At 43.4% G+C, this 27,992-nt stretch overlaps 2 protein-coding genes across 5 annotated transcripts; one reads left to right on the top strand and one right to left on the bottom strand.

Moving 5' to 3' along the window:
* Positions 1-1,001: 1,001 nt before the first annotated feature.
* Positions 1,002-7,690, bottom strand: XAF1 (XIAP associated factor 1). 2 transcript variants are annotated; one of them, XM_032707373.1, is made up of 9 exons: positions 7,603-7,690; positions 6,691-6,785; positions 5,899-6,034; positions 4,884-4,940; positions 3,845-4,097; positions 2,993-3,060; positions 2,382-2,720; positions 1,825-1,894; positions 1,002-1,157 (listed from the first exon to the last, which is right to left on the bottom strand). In XM_032707373.1, the coding sequence occupies exons 2-9, from the start codon at positions 6,720-6,722 to the stop codon at positions 1,129-1,131; spliced, it is 984 nt and encodes a 327-aa protein (XP_032563264.1). In that variant the 5' UTR covers positions 6,723-6,785; positions 7,603-7,690; the 3' UTR covers positions 1,002-1,128. The 2 variants fall into 2 exon arrangements, with proteins under 2 accessions (XP_032563264.1, XP_032563263.1); XM_032707372.1 differs by having other exon boundaries at positions 6,691-6,839; positions 7,603-7,679.
* SLC13A5 (solute carrier family 13 member 5) lies at positions 7,104-27,755 on the top strand. Of its 3 annotated transcripts, XM_032707368.1 has the most exons (14): positions 7,109-8,609; positions 11,990-12,090; positions 13,257-13,364; positions 15,647-15,775; positions 16,540-16,676; positions 17,090-17,304; positions 18,627-18,798; positions 19,835-19,957; positions 20,488-20,700; positions 21,352-21,473; positions 21,739-21,857; positions 23,097-23,258; positions 24,222-24,359; positions 25,143-27,755. In XM_032707368.1, the coding sequence occupies exons 3-14, from the start codon at positions 13,260-13,262 to the stop codon at positions 25,269-25,271; spliced, it is 1,764 nt and encodes a 587-aa protein (XP_032563259.1). In that variant the 5' UTR covers positions 7,109-8,609; positions 11,990-12,090; positions 13,257-13,259; the 3' UTR covers positions 25,272-27,755. The 3 variants fall into 3 exon arrangements, with proteins under 3 accessions (XP_032563262.1, XP_032563259.1, XP_032563261.1); XM_032707371.1 differs by lacking the exon at positions 21,739-21,857 and having other exon boundaries at positions 7,104-8,609; XM_032707370.1 differs by lacking the exon at positions 13,257-13,364 and having other exon boundaries at positions 7,110-8,609.
* The last annotated feature ends 237 nt before the right edge of the window (positions 27,756-27,992 follow it).

Raw genomic sequence — 27,992 nt, forward strand, 5'->3', positions numbered from 1 at the left:
CTCCAGGCACGGACACGTCTCGCTGCGCTCCGTACCCAGGCGTGTTGTCCTTGCCCCAGCTGGGAGCCCGACGGGGTCAGTCCCCGCACGGTGCCCGTGCCCGGTGTGTGCAGCCCCGAGCTGGGCGGGTTTGCCCGGGCCCCTCCCGGCTCTCCTCCCTCCCGGTGCCGCTGCCACCGACAGCCACACGGTGACACTGCAGCACCGAGCGCCGAAACACCCCCGAGGGGCTCCATGGAGGGGAGGAAACACCTCCTTAACAGGCCGGGCCTTCTCACCCCTCCACGGGAAAGGGCTGTAAGGCTAAAGCCGGCCTTGTGCTCTAATGTAGGTTTGTGGCCCTTTTCAGACACGGTCACTTTGGTCCCTGTCTTGCAGTGTGACTCCATGTGCTGTCACAATAACCTGTGACAGAGCAGGATGACAGTCTGCAGTGGTCCTGGGGTAACAGGGCTGGTTGGTGAGAGCACTGTCCCCTTACCTGCCTGTTCTTGCCCATTTGCTGTCCTGTGAGCATCCACTCACCCTTCATGTTTAACTCCCACCATTTGGCTCTATCAGTTTCCACTTGTATTTCAGGAGACAAACGCCCTCAGTTATCCTGGGATGTGTCTGCCATTTCCAGAGATGAAGATGTTTGTGCTGCTCCTAGGTTCAGTGGTTCACTGAAGTGATGAAGAGCAGGATTTAATGTTTTCTAATTTCACTGGGCCATGCCTTGATAAACACCAAGTTCTCAGCTCTCAGTGAGCATGAGAGGAATTGGTGGCATTCAACATGACAAGGTATTCTGAAATTCCTTATTTCCTTCTCTCCCTCAGAAGATATATTTTAAAATAAGCTGCTCTCCTTGCAGAACCAGGTGGCAAAAGGACATTCCTAAGGCAAGCTTGCACAGGAATATTTGAAACACCACCTGTTGAGCCCCCATCACTTTTACAGTTTTCTGGTGAAACCTTTAAATGCTTCTCTTGATAAGGAATAAAAAATCTGAGTCACTCTTTGTTCTTAATCCAGAGTAGCAAGTCTGCACTTTTATTTGCCGATAAAGCTATCATACTTCCACAGGGCCTTTTGCTAAAGCAGAGCTGAAGATTCAATCTGAAGACATGCCTCTGTTTTCCAGATTTAATCACGAATGCTGTAGAAGGAGTCTCCTGAAACCAAACAAAGCCCAGTTATAAGTGTTTTTAAAGTTTCAGGTTTACAACCTTCCTATGTCATCACTCAGTTGAACAATATAAAACCCTTACAATGCAGTTCAAATAATTCATGTAATTACCATGTACTCACTTTTATTTCAAGACCAGAGTCCTGTAATTCAAAACTAGAGAAACTGCCTATTTCTCACATTGGTCCTTTCTCTCTTTAATGCACCAGGAAAGGAAAGTTTTACAGGGAGAAGTAATACATCATTTACTGAACCAAGCAGAAAAAGGACAGATTGAGAACAACGGCTTTCAGTTTCACTTAATTAAACTGGACCGAGAGGAAATGACTCTGCCAGGAACTGAAAACCAGAGAAGGATGTTCTGGTCTCTGCTTCAGTAGGGAAAGTACTGCACTGTTCAAAGTAGCTTAATTTGTGAGGCACAAGACATGTTAGTTTGAGTCAAGAGAGCAAAAACACACTGGCTCTGGAGCAATGCTTCCTTAGTGCAACCTCACAGAAACCCACTGTGTGTTGGAATCTACAGAGCTTTGTGATACTCTCATATTAGCTTGTATTAGATATACTCCCTCTTGCAAAATGTTCCTGTTAACACAGTGTAGAACAATCCTGAATTATGAAATCTATTCTAAATTTCTGAAATTCTGCGATACCTTTTTCCCCATGGCTTGATTTTTGATTCATCCTAGCATTTTGCAAAGTTGTCCAATGCAGACATTTGATCTAGAAAAATAAGTAACAGTCATATCAGAGGAAAATTTAACATTATATTCAACAAGCTGTCATATTCAGTAGCGAGGCAACTGGGCCCCTTTGTTGGGATGGAAAATTATCTAGAGCTTAATCTCTGATGTGGCTGAGATACAGTCCTACTATTTGCTTAGCAGGAACAACATCAGCCCTCAGCAAATAAGGACAGTTGCTGAAGACTTTCCAGGATTTGAGCTTAAAATTAATGGCCTGAGTTGTCATTATTTTCCTAAAACTCAAGCACATTATAGATCTTGTTTGTGTAGATGTAAGCATAAATAGTCAATGGAATTAACAAATTCCACACTTTATGAACAGCGTGTACCTATAGCCAACATATCAAGAAGTTCTGGAATGCAGAGATGGGCACTAGGGTCCTGGGCAGTGTGAAGATAAGTAGTGACTGTGAAGGTACAGGCCTTTGCAGATAGGAGGCCAAGTCCAGTGTGTCACTTCTCACCTCATGTTTCCGAAGGGTTGGAAGTGGCAGCAGAATGTCGCAATGGTCACAGGTCACCAGCATGTCAAAAGACTGAGTGTCTTTAAGAGCTTGAGGTGATGTGGAACATCCTCCTCTTGTGGGAGACAGAAAGCCAATCTTTTTGTTCTTTAAAGGTTTGGAGGTCAGTGGCTGCTCCCTTTCTTTCCCTTTGGGACGGACATCTTTCCATGCCATTGCATTTTCAGAGGAGGAAGAGGGAGCCAGGGAGGAAGAAGACCGTGGTGGAGCACTGATGAGGCTTGAAGCTGACTGGCCAGCAAGAACTTTTGTCAGCTTATGGGCTGCATTGCATTTATTCTGTTAAAAGAGAGTATGCCTGATGAGGTGAAGATTGGCATTGCACCCAACCCTGTGGCCATGCTGTGATTTGGGACACAAGTGAGGCCTGGGGAGGGACCTTGGACAGCCCCTCCCAGTGATGCTTCAGTGCAATACACTGTATCATGACACTGTGTTTAAAAAGCCAAGACACACTGCCCTTTCTTACCTAATATACAGCTTTTTGGAGAAATAACCTGGCTGGAAATTAAGCACAAACCACACTCTTGCTCAGTTTCAAATATGCTTACCAGATGTTGGGAGTACTGGTCATCTGGGTACAACTTACTGCACTTCTGACAAAGATTGCCACCAGTACCTTCAGAAGGGGAAAAAAATTGAGAGAAACAAAGCATTGACCCTAGTTATCCAGACAGGCTGCTCAGATCCACTTAGAGTCTCTGGTTCTACAGAAACATAGAATGCTGATTCCACTGGCCAAGAAGAAATTTGAGCTATGACTTCATTTTGCTTTTGGCACAAACCTAATCCACCTTCCCTTCTCAATTTCAGGATATTTGAAATTCCATTCCAGTCCCATGGTTTGTGTCTCAAGATGCTTCACTCTTACCCTGGCCCAGCTAATTCTGTTGCCAGGAGGGTTTGCTCTCTATAGTTTATTTTGCCAACCACTGCACCTACTGATGCCTATTCTTTTCTGGAATAATTGACTGGATTTATTAATTTTTTGTCTTGACATACTCTGTCCAACACCTTAGGCCTAATAAAGCTGCTCTCAACTTCAAGAAATCAAGGTATGCATCCCTGGCTTTTGTGTACAAAGTGGAAGGAAGTTCTAAATCACATTTTCTCCTGTGCAACAAATAGAAAGATGAACAAGTTTCACTTATTTTCTGACAGAAGGAATTTCACTTCCAGAATATAAGGGAGGCATAAAAGAACATGGCCGATGAGCTACCTGTCAGTGGAACCACACTGGCTTTACAATACCAGCACAATAGAACACCTTGGCCCTTTCCCCATGGCTGGTTAAACAACAATCAGCTCCAGGCTGGATTACCAAGAACTGCAGAGAAGGCAGGAGAATTTTCATTGAGATTTAACAGCTGCCCCAGTCCGTGACAATGAGGAATTTTGCTTACCAATGGGGCGAATAACTGTTGCATTAGTGGATGCTTCACTGGTTTGAAAGTCCAAATCCTTATGATAGGACAGACCACTGTTTGGACAGATCTCCTTGTGTTTGTGCTGGTCCTTATACATGATGTATTTGTTACACTCCTGACACCTCTCTGTTCGGCTGGCACAGGTATCCAGGTGTTCCTGTAGCTTGTTGAAGGGCATTTCAAGGTCACAGATGGTGCATTTCATGGCTCGTTTTTGGCACTCCTTGTTCTGTACATGAATAGACGAAATTATTGCAAATTTCCTATCAATACTGAAAGAGGGCATTGAGTGAGAGCAATGAGTGGCTGTTTAAAAACATTCTCCTTAAGGGTTATCTATAAAATCAAATGCAGGCATAGCTGCATTAGCAGTTCATCTGTCTAGGCTATCTTTATCTCAGGATGATGTAGGCAATATAAGGCAAAATGAGAATCAACAGCTGTGAAGATGTTCTGTGCCAGTACAGGTCAGCAACAGAGCACAAGGCCACCTAGAAAATTCCAATACTTCAGCTACCACTGCCACGGGAAGGCTGCTATGTTTTCACTGCTTTGGTTCCTTAAAATGGTTAGATTACAGCTAGCATGGACAGACTGCTCTCACTTCCAGCCTCTGCAAAGTGTTTTTGTGTATCTTCTCTCATTGACTCTCACCTTGTATAATCACTCACTCAGAGAAGCAGGCAATATGAGTGTGGGGGCAGGACAGAAATGTCTTTGAGGAGCTCACAAAGAACATCAGATCGAGATATCAAGGATGAGAAAGTAACAGACTATCTCCTGGAACAGACTGTCCCATCACAACTGGATGGGCAACCACCATGGGCACCCACTTCATTACAAGGGGGAAAAGTATGCCAAAACACTGCAGCTCTTCAGAGATTTAAGTTTCTTCATGGTCCAGGACACGAGTCAGGGATTTACACGTTTTTGCTGTTGAACACATTAGAGTGACTTTTGGTGTCTGATCAAAAGGGTCAGCCTGGAAGTAAAAAGTACTGCACTCTGTACTTACCTCATGATACTCCAGCTGGTATTGCTGCATACTTTGGTGACAAAGTCTGCATCTGATCTGCAAGGAGAACATACAGAAGTTCACTTGGAGCACAGAAGGATGGTTGATGCTTTCATATATCAATAAGCTTCAAGCTCCTGAGATCTTCCTGTCATTTTCATCCCAATCATCAACCAGCTGTTGGTGAATCTTTGTTTCTCTGTCTGGCCTGAGCTGAGTTGATGAGATTTTGAGGAAAACAGGTGTCTGATGATTTTGCAAAAAACTGTCATTCTGTGTGAGGATCCAGTTCTCAAAGATATCCATATGAAATGCAAAGTGTGATGTGAAATAGCGTGTATTTAAAATGTTGACTGAGTTTTAACTAAAAAGTATAGGCATGATATTCAGCTAGTCTAAATTATAACAGACACTCTGAAAACATTGGAGGTAGGCTGGTTTTCTAGAGGTTTGCCATGAGTGCTAAAACAATGCAACCAGTAAGACAGAATAAAAAAGTCATGCCTGTGTATTCATGCTTCACCATAGTGCCTCTAGCTACAGAGTTCTTAATGCTACACTAAAAATGCTATTGCCTTCCTGTATAAATGCACTCTGCCAGTTCAGCTTTTGTTAAAAAGGTGAGTTGATGTCAAAGCTCTGTACAAGCAAGGTTCATGTCAGATCAGGTACTGTCTGTCTTCCTCTACTCAGATCATTTGCCCTGCCTGCTCAGGCTAATTCACAAGCACCAGGAGCACATATCTGTACCTCATCTGTAGTTTATACTGCTGAGGAAACTGAGATGCTGCAATAGAAGCTTCATTCTCTTAAGCTAAGTGCGCAATAAGATCAAAAGATGTTGTAACCAGGCCTGAAGGGTCATAGCAGACCCTTACAAATTTTCTGGTCAAACAACTACAGAAATTTGAAGCTGGTTAATACAGAGCACAGTAATGTGAACATACTACTTCAGGGCTGGAAGGGCTCTTTGCTAATTGCAAGAAAACCCCAAAGAACATGTAGCATTCCTCACCTGTTTGTGTGCTTCTGTCTGATGATCTTCCATATCCTTTTGAGCAACTGGTTCATCACATTCTGGACAGAGGGTAAGAAACCGCATGCAGTGGGCCTCATGGAGGGAGAAATTGGCAGCAGACACATCTCGTTTACTATCGAGCATATATGGGAGAGAAGAGTAAATGAATTTTTTTCCTTTGTTACCAAATAAAATTGAGGCTAAGCTCATGCTTAACCCTTCTAAGTTTGACTCTTTTTTTTAATTGCAGTGCTTCATTGCCTTCATTCATATAATTTTCCCAATGGCCTTGCTACTGTTCAAGACACACCAAGCTATGCTACCCTCATGGCCCCTTTCAGCCTTCTATTCTATGAGAAATGGTCGACTACCCTGAAAAAAATGAATATTTTATCACTTAATTGCAAATATAGCAAGAGAAAGAACCATCAGTCATGGGGGGAAACTGAGGCAGCTGGTGGGTTTGCCATGGATCATGCACTGACTCTTTTCTCTGCCAGATACTGCGAAATTGCCCACAAAGGTATTCTGTAAAAAGAGAATATGCAGCAGAGGAGAGAACTGTGGAAGAAACATCTGCACAGCAAAGTAGCAAGAGTGCAGCATCCTGGAAACGTAAAAATGCATTCAAAATATTTTTGTTTCCTACTCAATAGCTAGTATACTCGTGCTGTGTGGTTCTTCCTCTGCTCCCCCTCTTACAGGAGACCTGGATAACACCAACGAAAATCCTAAAAACTCTTGAAAGCCCCCCTTTTGTAGGGGTGGAGAGGGTGAAAGATCACTTACCAATTTTTGCAGAACCTGCTCTCTCCTGTCATTTTTCTTTTTATTTTACTGGATATCCTTTCTTCTAAGAGCAGAGAGGAATCTAGGAAACGAAACTGAAAGGCTCTGTTGCAGTAACTCCACCCCAAACAGCTGTTTAGCCAAAAATTCTTTAAAGGAGAAACAGCAGTATTGCCAGGCAAGTATTGGTTATTGGTTTTCGGTGTGAATTCCACACAGATTAGTTCTATAGTCCTTAGAGAAACTCCGGGGTCTCAGTTTCCTTCTTTCCCACATAAGTTTGATTTACAGTAGCTTGTTCAGCAGCTGGCAGGGTTCCTGGGCCTGACCGGGCTGTGCCCTCAGCCCCTGCCCTCACAATCCGCCCGAGGAGCCGAGGAGCCCGTGGCGCCCTGAGGAGGGGCCTGGGAGCTCCGTCCGGGCCCAGCGCTGAGGGCAGGGCACGAGGCGTTCCCTTCGCCTCTTGAGGGATGGTCACGGTAGTATCCGGCCCCACTGACCCACCTTGGCCTCCCTGGGACAATGCTGTCTCCCTCGGTCAAAATCAGCCAGCTCGGGGGAGGAGGTGTTCGCCTTCCATCACAACGGGGGAGGAACCCAGCGCCGGCCGCCCCTCCCCGCGCCCGCGGCCGTGCCCCAGCAGGTCCCCAGGCCTCTCTGCTTCCCCAGTGACCCTTGGAGCACTTCAGGGCATCAAACTACGTGCCAGGTGAAATTTCCAACCTCTGTTTCCTTCCTGGGGATACTCTGCTGTGGTTGGGATGGACCGACAGCACCAGAGGCCGCAGGAGCAGCAGGTCCTGTCTCTTGCTGGACCTCAGCATTACATTTTTACATAGAAAATTTTAGAAGAAATATAAGTTAGAGAGAAAAATAAACAGAACTTCACATTTTCAATGCTGGTACCAGTACCTTCAGGACTTTCTGATGGAAGGCCAAGCATTTGTGTACCTGCTGCTACAATAGATCCCTTCCAGCTGTATGATAAGCACCGTCTCTGATGTGACAGACCCTGCCCAGTGTGGAAAAATGATATGCAGGAGATGCAGAAAATATGAACTTGTCTTTGAAATTGGGGCAATAACACTAATTCTTCCACTTCGCAGAGGTATTGGAAAGAATAATTCACTAGTCTTTGCATAGTGTATCAGATAGATATGCCGTAGACAACAGCTGTGACAAATGTTACTCAGAAATTAGTGTGGTTCATTTCCCATCTAAACAAGCCCCTTCTCTCCCCCATCTTTCTCTGGAAAAAATGAAAAAGGGAGCGCAATAAACCATTATTAGATCTGGGAATAATGAGTGTTTATCTGGATTTTGTAACACAAATTATGTAATGAAGCAGAGAAAAGGCTTTTGAAAAAATATGTTAATGAGATGGCAGCTAAGGGAGAGGTTACAGAGCTGCCAATTTTGAATCAAATTTTAATGTGATTTTCTTCTGGATCTTTTTTTCTTTTGTCATCATTAGCCCGCAGAGCACTTGAATGTGGTTTAGGGCTTCATGCAAACTATGCAGGACCAATTCTAGGTCAAGAAAGCCTGATCAGCAACACACACTGACTGAGAAAACCCCACTGACTCAAAATTCATAATGAGAGCTTTTATGTAGAAAGTTGTTGGGCACAGGGATTGTGCTGAAAGGATTGTTCGTTCAGAGTCTCAAGAGCTTTTCTTGGAAAAATATCAGATGCTCCACTGGGAGCTTAGTTGAAAGCTACTCCTGAGCAGCGCAGTGGACTGCCAGTAGCTGGGAAAGCCTGACTGGAGGGAAAATGGAGAGCAACGACACAGCGGTTTTCTCTGAATGCCGGCAATAACTCTATCCATTTAAATTCTGTGTAAACCTTCCAGTACATAATATTACTGTACAAGACCTCCTCTAGGCATCTTTTCAAGGCAAACATCACACGGAGGTAAGTTCTGAGCTGGTTATTTTTTAAATGATTTTCAAAAGCCTAAGGAGAAACACTTCTTTTTCTTTTAAGTCCTAGAATGTCTCAGGGCCAGTTGTTTTAATTTTTGTTTCTCAGCATCAAGTATGATATGTCTTACAGTCTTTGTTTAATTTAATTTTGTTAAAACTTCTGTACCTCTGGGTACATGAGCTTGCAACATGAAAGAACTTTAAAAAGAACGTGAGGAGAATTTTTATTGTGAGAAGGAGTAGCAGTTATCTAGGTCAAATGGACTGCTTTAGAACAAGCAAACTGTACTTGTATGCTTGGGCAGCATTTGAATTAGAGGCAGAAAATATGTCTATCTGTAATTAAATGAACCAGCTGCTGCCTGTAAAGCCTCCTTGGCAGCAATAACCAGAGTAACTGGGATAATTGGCTTGTAGTGAGTGTGATATATCAGAAAAGCAGCTTCTCAGGAATTAACTAAACTATAATAAAATCTTTATTTTCCAATTTTTCCACCTGGACTGATGACCCTGGAATTCCTACCATCCAAGTGGAATTGATTTCTAGTCCCTTTCTAATAACCCAAAAAATGCAGGTCACCCTTTTTTAACTAGTCTTCAGCAGTGTCCCATTTCCAAGTAGAACTCAACAGTGGTTCATATCATTGACTCTGGTATCTGAAGTACAAAAGGGAAGATTGCAAGACTCTGTGTATGGTTTGACAATGCTGTCAAGTTCATCTAGGCATTTGCTGTCTTGAAAGGTGCGGCTGTTCCTGTCCCAGCTGTTCCTGTGCCCAGCCATAAGTGGCCCATTCTCTCTCTGGCTCGGGTGCTCACTGAACACTTCACTGAACCTACTCACCTCACTACCAGCAGAAAAATGTTCTGCTTTCTTTGTCAAGTTAAATCGAATAAGCCCCAAAGCCCCCAGTTGAGAAATGGCAAGAAGGCCAGGGCAGGTTGGTGTCAGTGAGCCACAAGATGGTCTTGGCTCTGTTACTCTAACCCTTGGTTCTTGGCATGCTTCAAAATACCTGTGTTTATTAGGGCAGCAGAACAGCAAATGGGAGCAGTGGTGTCTAGCAACCAGGAAAAGGGATTTCAGGTACAAGAGACCTGATTCAGTTCCTGGTTCCAACTCGTGTTATCACCCATGCCTAAACCTCTTTGTAACACAAAGATTTGAGTTCCTTTGTAAACTGATTTGAAATTTACTACCAAGAAGAACAAGAGCAGCACATTGTTCAACACAAGGGTATCAAAATTTGGCCCAAAGGCTGCTACAATATTCTGCTTCTAAATGGTGTCTGCAATCAAAAGCTAATTTTACCCACTGCCTTTAAAGCAGTTGTCAAAGCCAGTGCTGTCTGCTATATTCAGAGCAGTACTGACTGGAGGAAAGGATCCCTTTCTCTTGAAAGCCTGAAGTTAGTGCTCAATTAGCATGAGCTGAATTTCAGGCTGTGGGAGGTTTTTATTTGAATGCTCTTTGAACCACCTAAAACTCCTCCTGGATGTTTTGCGAGCACATAGGCTCTCTGCAGCTCCCTTCTGCCTGGCTGTCAGACCTGTCTGTAAAGCAAACAGCCAAAGCTTTGTCCATCTTCTTCTTGGCACAGTAAAGAGGAAGCTCATCGTCAAATTACATGAAAGAGCTGCCATTCCTGTAGCACGCTCATGTCCAGCCAGTGCCAAATGCAGCTCAGTTGTAAGCATATTTTGAGGGAAATGGGGAACAGCTGGGGTACTTGCCAAATGGAACATGCTTCTCCATGTGTCTCTCTGCTGGTGCAGGCTGATCTCTTAGAGCCATGCCCAGTCTCAGCCTGTACTGTAAAGCCCTCTTTTACCCATCTTGATTATGCATTGCACAACTTTCCCACCTCTTTATCTGAATGTAGATGTCTTCTCTCTTGTTCTCACTCAGTATTCTTTTTCCTGCCTGTGTTGTTGCAGTTTGCTGTAATACATGATTATGTGGTTCTAACATCTGGATTCAGTCAACTTCTCACTCTCCCGGTTCTTACAGTAGAACATGAATTGACACATGTAAACCTCCAGTGGTTTATAAAATATTGGTGGATGTATCTTAAATATGAAGTATGCAGTGGCAGGATGGCTTGAACAAGGTGGTATCAAGGTCAGAATTTACCTTTCAGGTTTACGGGTTCAGTTCAGTGCAGGACCTTGTCTTTGCTGCTCTGCCTCAGCCAGCTGCTGTGATTGGTTTTAGCTGAATTCCTAGCAGACTTCCACAGGAATTGTAGTTGGCACTAATTTGACTTCTTCTCATCCATCAGCACTGTTGTTGTTCATGAAGAAATATTCCACATGCACTTAACAAACCAACCTGCTCTCCTTCTGAAGCAAACCTCTAGAAAAGGAGCCTACTTTACCAAAGAAATAAAGAAGTAAAAGTTGCTCATTTCCATGTACCCACTTGAGATTTCTCCCCACTACTGCTTTAATCAAATGCCTTAAATTTAGAGTTTCTAAAGGCAGCTCATCAGTGCTGGTCTTCATTCATGAAAAGATTACAATTGCTTAGTTTAGGATCTGGATCTCAGAGAAAAAATGCTCAAATAAAGAAAATTTAGGCATGCTATCTTTCAAATCTGAACTCAGTGGTTTTCCTAGATCTCTCTCTCTTTCAACTGCTATTAACCACGCACCTCTGCCAGAAGCATTGGGAAGTGGGTATTTATCTCTAAGGGCCAAGTGCTTACTGGTCTTGATGACACCTCCCTGTTTTCCTTCTTGCTCCTTCCTTTCTGGTCTATAATCTCTTGAGAGGCCTGCACCATCTTCTCATCCCTGTCCGAAGTCAGCTGCTCATAAGAAACCCAGGGACCACTGCCTCTCCCTTCATCCCAAAAGTACACCCTTTGCTGGTGTGGTGCTCCATGAGCATCAGCAGGGGGTACCCATTACCTTTCAGTGTGATTCTCTATTATTCAGATGCTGGTTCTTTTCTGTGAGTCTTTTTCTGATTTGTTCCATATTATTGGAAGTACTTTGCCTGGCACACTGAAGGCAAGTTTGCAATAATTCTGCACAATAAGATATTGATTCCCTTTTCTGTATTTGACCAAAAAGGACCGAGGGATGAATTAGCTAATTGAACTGCCCACAGGAGTCCTTGGTCTCATCCCCAGGTACAGCAAGCAAGTCTCTTTTCACAGGATTATTCTATCTAAAGGTATCAACACATTTGTTGCCTTTCTTTTCTTTTTTTTTTTTTTTTTGCACTGCATCGTATTGAAACGAGAAGACAACAAATCATGTTTGCCCTGGTCTATCAGAGTGAACCCTAGTACAACTCCTTTAGAGCTAACTATTTGCATTTTCTTATTTAAGTGTTTGTAGTCCTTTTTCTTTTTTGACTAGGAACCATTTTTTCATTGGAGATTGGCCACAGGAATGCAAGTTTTGGCTGATTCCCCACTTTCTGCTAGACTTTGCACTGGTGTGAAGTTTCCTCTGTGTTGGTAAGTTACCCAAAGGGACTGCTGCAAAAGGTTTGAAGATTTGGAATCTGTCCAGATCCGGTTGGCTACTGTTTTCCTTAGTGGGCATTCACTGCTTTTGTAAATGAACAGTAACATTGGAGTGTCTTGTTTTGAACTTCTGTCACTCAAGTTCCTCTGCTCAGCAGAGGACAAACAGTGCAAGCTGTAGTCAGAGCTCCCTCATTACTTGCTGTGGAATCTGAAATTCTTTATTTCAGTGATAACTGCTTGGTAAGACTGTATGAAGAGACTGTGGATCAAATTGTTGAGATATGATTTATGCTAACTTCAGTTTCAGGTGGCTGTTGACATCCCAGAAGCAGAGCCTAAAATATCAACACTTTGTTTGTCCTTAGTCTAGTTTCCAGTCCCTCCAGTTGTTCCTTTCTGCCTTCACGATAGCGCTGGCCAACCTGTCAGTAGGGCCATCCCTTCGGTTTCCGAGGCTGCACTCTAGATGAAGTCACTGAATTCAACAACATTAAAAACAACCTTTCAAGTTAACCTTTCTGGGTTATTTTTAACCCACATCCAGAGGCACAGTGCCTCACAAAATAATAACGAAACACAGCCATGCATGCCTGCACAGACCTTTGTTTTGGGGAGACCTCCAATGAGGTTTTAACTCTCAGTTTCCCTAAAGGCGCTCAGTCCTTCCTCACCACCGTGTGAATGATCGAGGGACGATCCTCCCGTCCAGTGTCAGCACTTCGGTCCCTGCACACGATGTGTGAATCCGTGCTTGCTGACACCTTTCTGTGGGCGCTGTGAGCAGGGAGATCGTTCTTAAAACATTCTCCCGACTGGTGTGGCAGCTGATACACAGCCATCGAGCAGCTTTCCTTGGCATGGAGGGGCTGCAGAAGCCCCGCACGGAGGTGGCCGTAAGGGAGGGGGGTCCGGGACCGATCCCGCGCCGTGACCCGGGTCCCCGGGCAGGGAGGGCGGCTCGGAGCGGGGCCGGGGCGCTCGGGGCGGCTCGTTCTCTGCCCGGCCGTGCCCGCGGCGTTGCCCGGGGCCGCCCCCGGCGGGGCGGGCGGGCCGTGTCGCCCCCCGCCGTGTCCCTCCCGTCCCTCCCGCCCCGTACTTAAGGCGGCGGCGGCGGGCGCTGCTCCCGCTGCCGTCCCGACCGTGTCACCCCACAGAACATGGCCCCGACGTGCCTGCGGCCCCTGCTGCGGTACCGCTCCTTCGCCATCCTCTTCCTCACGCCGCTGCTGCTGCTGCCGCTGCCGCTCGCTGTGTCCACGCGGGTAAGTGCCCGAGGGGTCCCTGCCCTGCTGCCCCCCAGGAGATCCCACTCTGCCCTCGGCGCCCGGCGCCGCTCCCAGGGGTTCCCACGGACCCAGCCCATTAGTGCAATTAGATGCAATTCATTTTGGGCCAAGACAAATCCATGCGTAAGTGGCCGGCGCGTTTGGAACTGTGTCTGTATTCTCTCGAAGCAATGGCAGTGGGATGGAAGGCAGGAGTGTGTTCCCCAGCTCTGCTGTGGCGTGGGTACTGTGACCGGTTTGCTCGGTGGCATTCTCCATCCTGGTGCAGTCGGAAGCTGGCGTTGTGTGTATGCACTGCTGAGGGTTTCAAATGCCATATTCTCCAATTCACATCCTTCTTACACCAGGGATGGCAATAGCACAACTCCTTTGCGTTCAGTGGAGTTATGCCAGCGTAACATTGAAATAACCCAGTGAAGAGTTTGAGCTTTAGTATCCTGTAGCCTTCTTGACTAAATGTGAAAGCTCTGTTTGCAGTATTTTAGCCTACTAGAGCTTTGTAGGCTATTCTAATGCTCAAAATAGCCTTTCTGAGCAACTTGTATTGCTCTCTGTTTTAAAGTACAAGAAAATTTCATGTGTGTTTATAAACCAAATTACCATCCCTTTGGTTACCTGTCTAAGTAATATCAGCCCTGCCTTTCAGTTGAATGATGGTGCTTTATAGGACAAGGAATTCCTGACTGTTAAGCTCTACTTTGGTCAAAACTAGGAAAGATAAATTCCCTAAAACAATTAAGTATGTCTTCAGTTTTCAAGTATTCCTAGGCATATTGTGTTACCAGTCTAATCTGAGAAATGACAGTATTTCATAACAGAGGAGTAACATTCTGTCACTGACTGCCTTTTGATCTCTCAGCGAGGAGGCAGGTCACTGTACAGTTGATACAAAACACCAAAGAAACAGTCTGTGACTGTTCTGATAAATCATAGGCAGACATAGGCATAAATACAAACATATATTTAATTCCAAATGTTTGGTTGTTTGAATTGGCTGTGGTTGTTGGAGTTAATTTATAAGCATGGTTGTATTTTTGAACTTCACATAAATTATTTACTCTCTACTCTCTAAGACCAGTGTTCCTTCTCTGTTGTGAATTTTATTCACTTACAGTCGTTTTTCTGTCTTTCATATTGGCAACAGATTACCCACAGTCAGTTCTAGCCCTGAGTTATTGTGGTACAGCATGAATTGTATCATGAGCTCACCTTGTATATATAAAGGGAAGAGTCTTCCTTGGGATCTATCTGATATCTTTTATTTTCTGAATAATTTTTTTTTCAAAACTTTTTCTTTTTTTGTGCTGTAAGTAATCTCCTGGAAACCTGACAGAAAAAAAATCAAATTTCTTACGAAGGCTGTTTTCTGGTTCTTAAACTTCTCAACAAAATGAAGGAAAACGCAGACCTATTTATAAATATCACCTGACAGTAGTTTTTAAATGTCACTGTCACACCATTTATTTTAGCAATAAAGTCTCATTTGTTGTATTAGAATAAAATCCTATAAACACATGCTGTAAATATGAGCAAATACTGGACTACAGAACACTGACTTCAGCTTTCAAACAGTCCACTGTTAGCTAATGAATGCTTGCTTCTCCCAACAATTTTGAGAGTACAAACCAAGGAAGGCTGCGCTACAGAAATGCCTCATCAACAGTCCAAAAAGACAGGTTGCAACAATTCTAATGTAGGGAATCCCCTTAGCAGGTAAGCACAGTATGATTTAGGAAAGTAATTAAATACCTGTAATGTACTTAGTTACCAAAAAAACCCCAAACTTTTATTTTAAGAGTTACTTTAAAAAACTAAGAACATGGACACACCTCAAAGACTTGTGAATTTCAGGCAAGCTAATCATCCACAATGGGAAATTTGGCCATCCATTTAAAAATATTTAACTCACTATTGCTGTTCTTGGCTTCTAGAAGTGAAATCTGCTGACCTCAACTGCCAGGAGGTAATTGCACATGGCAAACTATGCACTTACCTAGTTGTGGAAGGTTTGTTTTTCTCACACCATTTATTTTGTGTGGATGGATTAAAACAAACACTATGTCTTCTTTGTCAAAAAGATCTTTTTATACGAGTGACTTCAGAATGTGGTTTAAAAGCACAAGTTTAAATCCTCATTCAGCATAACTTGTTAAGCTGCAGACAGTGTAGTGTGTGAGCCCCTTTTAAGAGCTACCGGTGTGTTTCTTATCTTTAAAAATGGTTTTCTATGCTTAAATGTGTCTTCTATTATGTTTCAGGAGGCCAAATGTGCATATATCATCATCATCATGGCTGTGTATTGGTGCACTGAAGTGATCCCCCTGGCTGTCACTTCCCTCATGCCAGTGGTATTTTTCCCTCTGCTTGGAGTTCAGAGCTCTAAATCAGTAAGGAACTCACTAAATCCAGCTCTGATACAGGGAAATCCAGTGCTCTAATCCCTCATCAATATTTAGCCAACAAGTCTGTATTAGTGTTCAGGGTCCTTGTATAGGAACCTGCTGAACTAAATACACATTTGCCCAAAATGTTAAGAGTGGGGTGCTTGAGTTGGTAGAGGGGAGGGTCTGTTTTGGGCATGGATCCTGCTGGAGAGCATCCCACTAGTGCCAGCAGTTTATGTGTTCGCATCCCGTCCCATGAGAGAGCAGTGCGGGCAGATAGATCCTCTGGGAGATCTCAAAATGCACGGGGCAAACTTCTGACAGGATAGCCAGTGTGGTGCCAGCAGGTATGCTGTGTCCTCAGCTCATCCTGGGCTGTTTCCAAGTTCTGTAGCCCAGGTCACTGCTGACCAACAAGCTGGTAAAGGCAGGTATGGTTGCTAAACGTGCTGAGAAACCCGTTTTGGAGCTCAGTGTTTCCAGCACCTACACCATACCTTGAGCCCCTAACAATGTTTTAGGAAACTGTTGTGCTTTTGTACAGTGATGCAGAAAGAGCCTCTGCACAGACAGTTCAGCATTTACACAGGGGATTAAGGGTTCAGGAAACAGCAGGGAGCTCTGAGGCTGCTGCAGCTGCATATTCTGCGAGTGTTGGATGGGGCCTGGTCTAGTCCGTGGCTTTGAGAGGGTGGAAGGCAAAATGTACTAGTGAAGCAAGCAAGAGGCAACATTTGGGCCCCTGACTTACCTTTTCTGTCTTTCAGGTGTGCTTGCAGTACCTCAATGACACAAACATGCTCTTTGTTGGAGGGCTGATTGTTGCAATTTCTGTTGAACAGTGGAATCTTCACAAAAGGATTGCACTGAGGGTCCTTCTGATTCTTGGGGTGAAACCTGCACTGTAAGAGTATTAAATTGCTTCTTTTTTGCCTCTTGTCAATTTAGCAGAGGCCTAGGGGTGGTGTTTAACCGTCAGCAGAGGAAGGATCCTTCAAGAATCTCTTTAGCTGCACTTGGACAGAGTTTCCAGAGGTGAAGTCTAGCAACAGGAACAGTTTATTTGTCCTTAAGCCAAAACCAGTATCTGACTAAATTGTCGAGGCTTGCCACTGGGGACAAAATTATGACAGTCTGAATCATTCACTGGGATTCCTTCAGTGAAGGTGGCAGAGCTGTCCTTGAAGGGAATCTGGTCCTGTTCTCTATTATTGGACACTGCACACATCCCCATTTGGGCTCTGCTATCCAGATTACAGTGACTGCAAAGCCAAGCAGTGTTTGTTTGCTTTCCTCCTTTCTCTTCTCTCTTTTCAGCCTCATGCTGGGATTTATGGCAGTCACTGCCTTCCTGTCCATGTGGATAAGTAACACAGCCACCACTGCCATGATGGTTCCCATTGTCCAGGCTGTCCTGGATCAAATGGACAACACAGAGTATGATGTGACCATGATGGAACAAGCAATTGGGCAAACAAATACAGTGATCGAGCTGGAGGAAAAGAGCACATCAGATCCTGCTGCAGTGAGTGGTAAGGGCCTGCTCACCAATGAGCTGATGCTACTGAACTTACTACACTCACAGTTGCTGAGCCTAGAGGGAGTGCTTGGTACCTTTTCCAAGGGAAGAGGATGGTAACCTGACTGAAAACCCCTAATACATGACATTTAGGTTTTACAAAATAGCTTCAATTTTGGTGGCTACCATTTTGTTATACTAGTGCTAGATCCCAGACAGATTGTTATGTTCTTTCCTTCGAGGTGGAGTCATTCTCCCAGAATTTCCCTAGACTTAACTGTCTGATCAGGGAAGTGAAAAACATATCCTGTGGGAAATAACCATCCAAACCCCAGAATCCCACTTTCTAAATATTGTGATTATCAGTGGGGATTCAGCTTCCAAGCCACATGTAGGAATAGTTGAAAAAAAAAAAATGTAAACACAGCCTATTTTGATTCTAGGGTAATAAATATCTCTTTATTGACCAGACTGTATGTGGAGGTGGGGAGAAGAAAGAAGACTACTTTAAAAGCCACATGGAAAAGAGTAGCTGGTGTAATTTGATTCACAGTAGACTGACTGCTCTTTGGAGCACTTTAAAGTATGATCTTACCCCTGATGCTTGTTTCCTCAAGGTCCTCTGCCAATGCCATGGTTCTGCAGTAGATTTCATTTGATTTGAACCATGTGCACAAACTCAGTCCCTCTCATTTCACTGGTCTGCTGTGCTGTTACCGAGGGCTGTATTATTAAATGTGATTAAAGACCAGATCTCAAGTATAGTGAAGGTAATAAGTGTGTGCAAAAAATACCCTTTGGTATTGTTGAATTGGTTGTAATTGCCATAAATTCTTTGTCCTGCTCCATTAGTCCAGTCAGACTTCAAGATTAGAGAACAATGGACACAGCAGCACAGTTTCACTGTTACTGTAAACTGATGTGACATATTGATTAAGTTAATGCCAAGCAAGAATTTGGTTTTCAGTGGTTTTTTTCCCTGCCCATATTCATAACTGTTAAAGCCAGATGGATTCTTACTGAGGGATTGGAAATGGTTCCGGTGACTACAATATCTGGCTGGTTGTAAGCCTCTCTGTGAAACAGGAAATTACTGCTGAGGAACCGTAGCACTGAAGTGGACAATAGCATCCTTGGATCACGTAGATCCAGGCTGCCAGCCTCTCTCTTTAGCTTCTCATGAACATGAATCCGAAGTATTTAGTGACATATCTGTGGTTTCTTTAATTAAAATAAACAGCATATACAAACTGGAAGCGCTGAGCCCGCAGACCCTATTCTGAATTCTCTGCCTCCCTAACTTTACCTCAGGCAAGTTGTGTTCTTTGTGTCTAGTCGTAAGCAACGGACAAGTCCCTGATGACCCCAGATCTTCTGAGGAAAAGAAAATGCGGAAGCGTATATGCAAGGGAATGACCCTTTGTGTGTGCTACGCTGCCAGCATCGGAGGGACTGCAACACTCACTGGAACAGGACCGAACATGGTACTGAAAGGCCAGATGAATCAGTAAGTCATTCTTGCTGCTTCTTTTAGTTATACTATCATACTGTTTCTGTGACCAACTGACTGGTCTGAGGTAGCAATTTCAGTTGTAAACTTTAAGGATTAAGTTGAGGAACTGAGAGTGAGAAATGTGTATGAAGTGTTGGATCTTATTTATTTGCTTCAGCATCTTTTAAAAGGTAGCTATGCAATGGAATTATAGGTCTTCTGAGAAAATCATAAATACTTGCTGGCAATTGACAGACAGCTGGTTGATTATGAGATATTGGTTCTTCTGCATTCTCTTTCAACTGAAATGCAGCACATCAGAAGAGGAACTGCAGTGAAGAGCATCAGGAGAATGTAGATTACTCGTAAGCACACCGAAGAGAGTCAAAAGTAGCTTAGCCTCTCCTGCAGTATTGTTCCTCTATGCTGTGGCTGTGCAGACAGTACAGTTATGTTGTACTCTCGTTGCTAAACTGAGTTTGGGAACTGATTTACATGGAACCTAATCTGCAGTGGAAATTTTGCGAACTCCACATCAGTCCCTCAACACTGCTTTCTTCTATTGCAAGTACTTCAGCCTCAGCTACTGAATTATCTGTTGCTTTTAACACCCAGCTGGAAGTTTGCTATTGATGTTCTCCCTCCAATTGTTATTAGCAGACACAGGGAAGAGCAAAAGTTAGTGTTCTTAAAACATTGGTTTCATTTTTTCAGGCCAACTAGCACTTTGTCTTCTATTGAAGGGAACAGAAGTTCAGGTATTAATTTCAGGAAATTAATTTTCAGGAAAGACATTTCTTGCTCTCTTATTACAATGGATTGGGAGGAAGAAAGAACGTCCTGTCTTGGAATAAATAAGTAGTCATGTTGGAAGTGGAAGGTATCTAGAATGTATAGGAGATCTTTCAGCCACACTTATCTTACTGAGACCTAAAATATCAACATGAGCTCCTATATGCATCAAAATACAACACAGGGAAAACTGAGGATCATTAAAGGGAGAGTAGATTATGTTTTTTGACATTCATAGAGAAAGCACTTTTCATTTCAGGTTATATCCCAACAATAATGATGTTGTGAATTTTGCTTCCTGGTTTGGATTTGCATTCCCAAACATGATTCTGATGTTGGTGCTAGCTTGGCTTTGGTTACAGTGCTCCTTCATGGGACTCAAGTAAGTATTTGCCTACATGATAGTGTCTAAACCCCTCAGTAAGCTAGTGCAGATCAGTGAAACGAAGGCACTGACAAGTTATTAATTTTGTAGCACAGAGCAGTTCCCTTTTACAGCAACTTTTGAGGTCTGGAAACGTTTTGTGTTCATGGGAGGTGCACTAAGGCAAAAGCTTTATACGTTCTTAATCTTCAGACAGAATTGTCTTTTTGTTTTTTCATCTCACACCTGTGAATTTCAACCCTGGGAGAGTTGGCATAGCTGGTTTGCAACTGTTGATTCAAATCTGAGTTTTTCATCCTAGGTTACTCCAAATTGGATAGAGACTGGCATCCATTCATTGACCTCATTCTTCTGTGAGAACTGGCATGTCCCCACAAAATACTTTGACACTGTTGTAATTTCTTTCTTTGTGGCCTCTGCTGTAGTCTGTGTCTGTCCCCAAGAGTGACAGCTTCAGCGTGGCAAGCATGTTAAATCCCTCTAGTATGCTAATACTTACAGTATCTTCTTCTCTGTTTTTCTTAAAGCTTTAAAAAAAGTTGGGGCTGTGGGACAGAGAGGACTGCCAAAGAAAAAGCTGCATACAGTGTGCTGAAGGCAGAAATGAAGAAGTTAGGCCCTATCTCTTACGCTGAATTCAATGTCCTCCTCATGTTTGTATTGCTGGTGCTCTTGTGGTTTTCCAGACACCCAGGCTTTGTAAAAGGCTGGGCAACTAGGCTCTTCCCAGAAGGAGAAAAGTAAGTTTTTAGGTTTCTTTCCATCCTTTACCCTCTTGGTTGTGAATAAGATTAATTGATCTGTGGTTTGACAGTTTGTACTGCAGTGAAGGCTGGAGACTGGGAGATGGAGCAAGCTGAACCTTTTAAAGGAAGAGAAAATTCTGTAATGCTGGTCTCAGTCATACTGACATACACCTTGGTATTTTGTTTTGCATGAGCTTCAGTCATCTGTGGTGGCAATATCACCTCTAACCAATACCTTAGAACTCACTGGAAAATTGATTTTGTGCTTTGACTTCTTTGCATTGTGTGGCATGTTAAGGACATCAAATGCATGTTGGACCTGTCATTCAGGCCATTTCTTTACACGTCTGTCTTTTGAGATACAGCTGTTGAATCTTGGCTTCAGCACAGAGAAGGAACCCTGCTCAAGGAGCCATTTTCATCTGGGACTCTGGTCATTAATGTGTATTGTAGCTCATTTCTTTTATTACTGTGTTTACATTCTGGCAGGTCTGAGAGACCCTCAGATATGGGCTAATGACCTGTTTTGCTCAAGTGCCAGCCCCAAACAGGATGACAAAGACCAGTGACTGGGATGCTGGAAGGCAGCCCTCTTCTAAGAGAAAGATGTCCATTTTCTAAGCTGTATTCTCTTTTCTTTGTTAGATATATCACTGATTCTGCTCCTGCTGTGTTTATCGCCCTGCTACTGTTCATCCTTCCTGCTCATAAGCCCAAATTCGTAGCGTGGAATTCAAGCATGTCTGACCCTGAACAGACTGAAGAAGGTATTTAAAAGAGGGATTGCAACATTGTGAAACAGCTGGCCAGTTCAGCTGAGGAGGCAGAAACCTGCACTGGATTTGCATGCAGTTCTTAGAGCAGCTCACCTCCCTCACTTGTTGGCAAGTGAGGGTCCCTGCTCGTGTGTGTTACCCTCACCCTGTGCAGGTTTCTCAGTAATGTGCATCTGCCCACTGGTATCTTATAGAACAGGAGACAAAGTGTCTTCACTCTCCTAAAAAATGTTCTACTTTTCATTTCTCACTTCAGATATAAAAAAGCCATTTTTATCAGCCCCGCTGCTAGACTGGAATGTGGTTCAGAGGAAGATGCCCTGGAGCATTGTGCTGCTGCTGGGAGGAGGTTTTGCTTTGGCTGATGCAAGTGCAGTATGTCCTGACTTCTGTTTTTCTCTGATTCAAAGGCGAACTTCCCTGGTTTGTTATCTAGTCCTGTATTACTGGGCATGCACCCAAAGCCAAACCCAGTAGAGATGTTCAGATCTGAAGGCAGATCTCAATTACCAAAAACTGTGAGGAGAGGTGAATGTTTGTGACTCTTTTTCATGAATTTTTGTGCTCTGATCAAGTTTCTTTATTTTACCTCTTGGAGGCTGCTGAGTAGTTTGGGATCTTCACTGGCTGGATGTCCAGAAAAGCATCCTTTCTTATTTCTGTAATCATCCCAATCCCAGCCCTGGCTAGAAAAACAGAAGTATAGATAACACTTGTAAGATTTTCAGACCCATTTGAGGTTTGTTCAAAAGTTATATATCTTCAGACTTAAACCGAAACTACTACTGAAGTGGTCAGAAAGAAAATCATTGTGGTAGGTATCTCCCAAAACTCTGTACAGTGGGGTTTCTTGAACTTCTTGTCAGTGGCTATTGCCAGGCTTCATTCCATAAGCTCATGCTTTGATCCTGTATTTGTAAATTCACAGAAAAGGCATCTGAATTCCCAAACAGGAAAGAATTTTGAGGTGAACCGTATTGTTCCCTTCATCACTGCTAAAATGCATCTAAATCAAAGCAAGCCTTAGCTATCAGCAGTGCCATGCTTTGGGGAAGTAATTGTTCACGTCTAAGTTTTGTGGCTAATTAGGTTTAAACCATGGGGTACATGAAAGCTGTAGAGCCTTACATTCATCTAAATACATCACACATAAATTACTAAATCTCAGCAGCATTAGAAGCCATCAAGTCAGAGATTTTATAAGCTGTTTGAGTCAACTACTCCCTGTGTTCCTACAATAGAGCATTCATACAGAATCATAATCTTCAGAAGCTATAGAAAAACATGCTAGGAAGCTTCTGGGTCATATATTAAGTATTTGCAAGTCTCAGAAATAATTGTTTCTGTTTTAAAAACCCCATAATTTTATAACCAAAATGTGAGCAAGCTTCTTGCTTCCAGAAGAATCAGAATAATGGGATTCAGTATTATGTCTAGCTGACAAAGAATTTCTTCTAGTGTTCGTGACAGATCATTGTACTTTCCTGGATGGTGTTTATGTAATTCAGGACTCATTTAGCATTATTTTATAGGAATGTTGCACATAACATGACTTCCCTGTTCGTGAGTCAGGGGTTCTCCACCTCACTGAAATCCCCTTTTTTTTCTTGTCAGAACTCTGGGCTCTCAGCTTGGCTGGGCCATCAAATGACTCCTCTGGGATCTATCCCCCCATGGGCCATTGCAACAGTGCTCTCGCTGATTATCGCTGTCTTCACCGAGTGCACCAGCAACGTCGCCACGGCCACTCTCTTCCTGCCTGTCTTTTCATCCATGGTAAGATTACTTCCATCCTGTTACCCTGTCAGAGTTAACCTGACAGTCTGGGTGGCAAAGCAATGTTACATTTGTTGTCTTGGATGTTTCTTCGGTGTTTTCTCACTGGAAAGGAAGCCAGATCATGAAGTGAGAGTCACTTTTTCAATACAGATCAGCAAACAGCAGTTAATTCTGGTCATTTTGCATTTGACCCATCAACTTAGAACTGCAAAAACACACACACACAAAACCCAAAACAAAACAAAATCCAGCACTTCCTGATCATGCCTTTGAATGATTCATCTTCACGTTTTTGTGCTAAAATACACAAAGTGGCAGACCTGATGATGAGAAATGTGTCATTTCCCATAGGAAGCCAGAACAATTTTAATACTTACACAGGAAAACTTGGTAAGTTTCGCTGCCTTTTCTGAGTAGAATTCAAACTATAGCATAAAGGATAAAATAGATGACTTTGTTCTTTAATTTGGAAAGTACAAGCACTTTATTCTAGACCATTTCATCACAATAAAATAACCCCAGTCAAGGTACTGAACTATTAGTGACTTGAATTGGCACTTAAATTCTGAGTCCCACAGCGTTTATGTAAAGTCTAAGAGTGTAACTCCGTGTGCCTAGTAATTATAATCCAGTCCCTCTGTTCCCTGGCAAAAGGGTTGTTCGAGGTCAAAGAAAAGATTGTTAGATATATTTGACCAGAACTCCAAATTATACCATAGAGCAAAACAAACAACAAGAAAGTATCAAGCCTTGTTTTTCAGTATTATGGGACAGGAAACAATAGCAAAGTTATCTTTAAGCACATGTGGATTTCAGAATAAAATGTTTGTAAATTACTCTGGTGATGTAATGCCAGGAAACAAAATGAGCCTGTGTGTCTCAGTGGTCTGGGATCGATTGATCCTTTACGCTTTTCTTTTGAAAGACCTCTAGTGTGATATTCTCTCCATTTCTTTGCAGGCTACATCTGTCAAGATCCACCCTTTGTATGTTATGCTGCCTGGTACTCTCAGTGCTTCCTTTGCCTTCATGCTACCTGTTGCAACACCACCAAATGCAATAGTGTTTTCCTATGGCCACATCCGTGTTTTGGATATGGTAAGATGATAATTGCCTGGTCTCTTATCTGACACTCTCCACTGCTTTTATCCTAAAATCTGGTGAGAGTTTCATTTTCTTTGCCAAGTATTTCCAAAGTATTGAAAGCTCTTATGGGCTGTAACTACCACCCTATGCCCTTCTCTTCTGCAGTGTTAATATTGTGATAAAGATTTGCATCTCTGAAGTAACAGTACTCTTCTCACAGGCTTTGGCAGACATACAGTGCAGCCCAAATAAAATGAAAAACTGACAAGTGATAAGTCTCTGAAACCTGAAGGGTTAAAGTGCAGGCGGTGCTCTGTAGTGTTCTGGGGCTTTGGGCAGAGTGTCTGAGGCTTTGTCTCCACTGGAGCTCAAAGCAGAAGGCAGCAATCAGGAGCCCTCAGCTCTGCTCCTCTGATTGTCTGCCAGACCACGCAGGGCAAGTTCTGGGCGGAACACCCAAACATTATTGGTTTTCTAACTGGAGACTTGAAGACAGCAGAAGCTGTTCTCTAACTAATAAGAACAACTTGTTGTACGTACCTTAAAGCTCCTAGACTGGTTATATAGCAAAGTGTTCAAAGGCTTTGCACACTGTGTTCCCTGGTATATCCACCTAAGCAGGAGCATAAGGCAGTGGGTAAAATGGCTACTTCTGTGATTTATTTGACCATCTTTTTGTGTATGTACAAACAGGCCTTGCTGCAGTTTACTGTGCTGGTGTTTAGGTGTTGCTGGTTTGGACTTGCTGTGCTGATATTTGATTATTGTTGTTGGTTTGGACTTTTGTCCTCACAGGTTAGATCTGGAATAGTGATGAACATCATTGGAGTCTTCTGTGTCACACTGGCTATCAACACATGGGGAAGACCTATGTTTGAGCTGGACACATTCCCAGCCTGGGCAAACAGCACAATGAACCAGTGAACAGCGAAGAATTCGTGTGTTAAACAAGGAAAGCACCCTTAATACTACTCCCTGTTGCCCGAAGTCCTGTATAGAGTCTCATCACCACTTCAGATCCAGTGTCAGGTGTTTGCTGCCTTCCAGCAGTTACACCTCAGTTCAGGTTTGACCCAACTCAAACTTACTCCAGTCGTGCTGGAGCCAAAAGTGTTGTTCAGCTACACAACCCTAAGGAACATGTGTCTAGATCATAAGTATGATCACGTGATCCATTGTACCTCCAATCAAGGTCAAGAATTAGAATTTAATGAACTTTCCATAAAGAGAGGGAAGGCTATTGTATCAAATGGTTTGAACTATTATATCACTGGCATGTACTTGTAAATCATTAGCATTGAACACTGCACTCAGGCAGAGGCTGAATATTCCTTGACTATTTCTTATATTCACAAGTCAGCAACCGTACAGAGAAATCACTATGATCACTTGTTTAGGGAAGAAGGGGAATGTTGCATTATGCTGTGTTATGTTTGAGTTAGGCCTCAGCCATGTGGTGGGATCCTTCCAAGTCAACATCCAACATGCTTTCTCTTGCCTTGTTTTCACTCCCAAATCTCGCTGCATTTAGACACCTTTATTGAGGGCTGAGATACCATAATTCTGTGCTGGTCGTGATTCAGCTGATGTCTTGGGCAAGGATGCATTAAGGCTGGCTCTCTGTTTCTTGCACTGTGGTACTGTCAGGGCCAGGAGCCTTTACCTCTCTCAGCCACAAATGTGGTTTCACATGCCAACTAGAGTTTTCTGAGTGCCAGCCTGGAGATGACCAGTGGCCTACAGGACTTCACACCTCTTGCCAAAGTTCCTGGATTAGCCCCTGATGTGCCTTATTAATTAACTCTGGGATTTTGGAGCGGAGTCAAGACATGAGAAAGGCTCTAATTGATGACCTGGTAAAAATTTAGGGACCAGATGTTAAGGCTTGTGCTGGCTGACAGCGATGGGAGTTGTTTTGTGTACTTTGGAATTCATATCTTGTGAGGAAAGTGTTTTATGCCCTTTATGGAACTGAAGTAACCTAGAGAATGATTGTTATTGTGCTGGGTGTATTTTGTCAGTGGTATGTGGATGCTTTTCGTTCAGCCCTGGAGATGGAGGTGGGTGGGAGGTAAGGCAGTGTCTTAGAGCAGAGGGATCTGTGGCCGTGACCTGAGTTCTGCTCCCAGACTTTCTGTGAAGCCCCATGCAAGTCAGTTCACCTCTTTTTGCCTATTTCCCCTCCTGAAGAAGATGTCATGGAACTTATCTACCTCACCAAGGTGGTGTGAGGACATAAGGGTCAAATTCTGCACCCACGGTGGTTTCCCACCTCATGATAAGGGGTGCAAGGTACAACCTGTAGAATTATAGAATTCTGTCTGGAAGATCTGGCATATAGCATAGTAGTGTGTGTAGGATATTTAAATAGTTTTGTTATGAATGTGAATGTTCTTTATGGAACTGGAAAAATATTCACATTTTTATCTAAAATTGACGAAAGTATTTATCCACAAAATGTCCAGGTGCTTTTCTAAGCAGAAAACTGCTTCAGCAATTGATTTTTGTGCCTTTATCTTCTGTGCTCTTTCAAGGTGCTGAGCACCATAAACTCTCCACTGACTGTTGTTCCTGGGTGCCTCCAGTAGCTCCCTGTCTGGCTGCGTGTGGTGCAGTCTCATACCTCTTCCAGGGAATGGTGGAGCATGTGGATAAACACAGTTCCACTTGCAGAGTGTATCTAAGGAAGAGGCTAGTTCTAGGGCCAAGAAGTGGCTTGGTCACTGATGTTTGTCACCACCTGAAACTTACCACAGTATTTGCTTGAAGAAAGTGAAACCAGGAACAGTTGAGCACCTTCTGTGCTTTAGCAGTCACCGCTCAATGCTAATTTGCAGGTATCTGAACATGATTGAGAAAGGGACTTTTTCTGCCTTCTGATTGACTTCACAGTGTGAGAACATATAACTGCTGCCAGGTACTCCATGGTGCTTACTCTGCTCTATTGCAAGTAAGATACAGTGGCGCTTGCATAGGTGGGTGACACTAAGCTTGGCTATTTCAGTTCATGCAGACCCAAACTCCTCTAAAACCAGTTCCAGCTAAAAGCTGTAGGATGGACACTTCCCTGGCCTGTTTGCAGAAAGGAACGTTCTGAAAGTTGCCCTCACCCCAGCTTCCCTCTGTCACTGGGCAAGTAGGAAGCAAATGCTATTTTCATCAACAGTCACACAGGGTGATTTAGTGTCAGGAGTGCTGGGTCAGGGGAAACGTACGTGTGCTGTAATAAAGAGTGTTGGGTTTATTGTAACTGGGATATATTTGATGTGTCACCTCTCTGTATACTGTTAATAGCAAAGGTTTCTTTTTGAGACACTTTTTTTGACATCCTGTGATTGATTTGGATTTAATTTAAATGAGTGGGTTGTAGAATTAGAGCCTGGCAAATAAAAACTTCCTAGAACTGTCTCCTCTCTGGCATGGGTTGTTTCCTGTGTAACACCATGGACCACTTGTTTCTGCATTAGCTTCCACTGTAGCTTGGTGTTGCTCCAGTAGGATACAGGAGGGTACACGCTGTAGTGAATCACTGCAAAGCAGAGATTTGGACACCACTGTAAGTGTCTTCGGACCTGAATATCAATGGTTCCTTCTCTTTCCTCAGCTAAGTGATAACTCAAGTTTGCATCTCTGAAGATGTTCAGG

Source organism: Chiroxiphia lanceolata, chromosome 20 (assembly GCF_009829145.1).
Source record: "Chiroxiphia lanceolata isolate bChiLan1 chromosome 20, bChiLan1.pri, whole genome shotgun sequence".
NCBI lineage: Eukaryota > Metazoa > Chordata > Aves > Passeriformes > Pipridae > Chiroxiphia > Chiroxiphia lanceolata.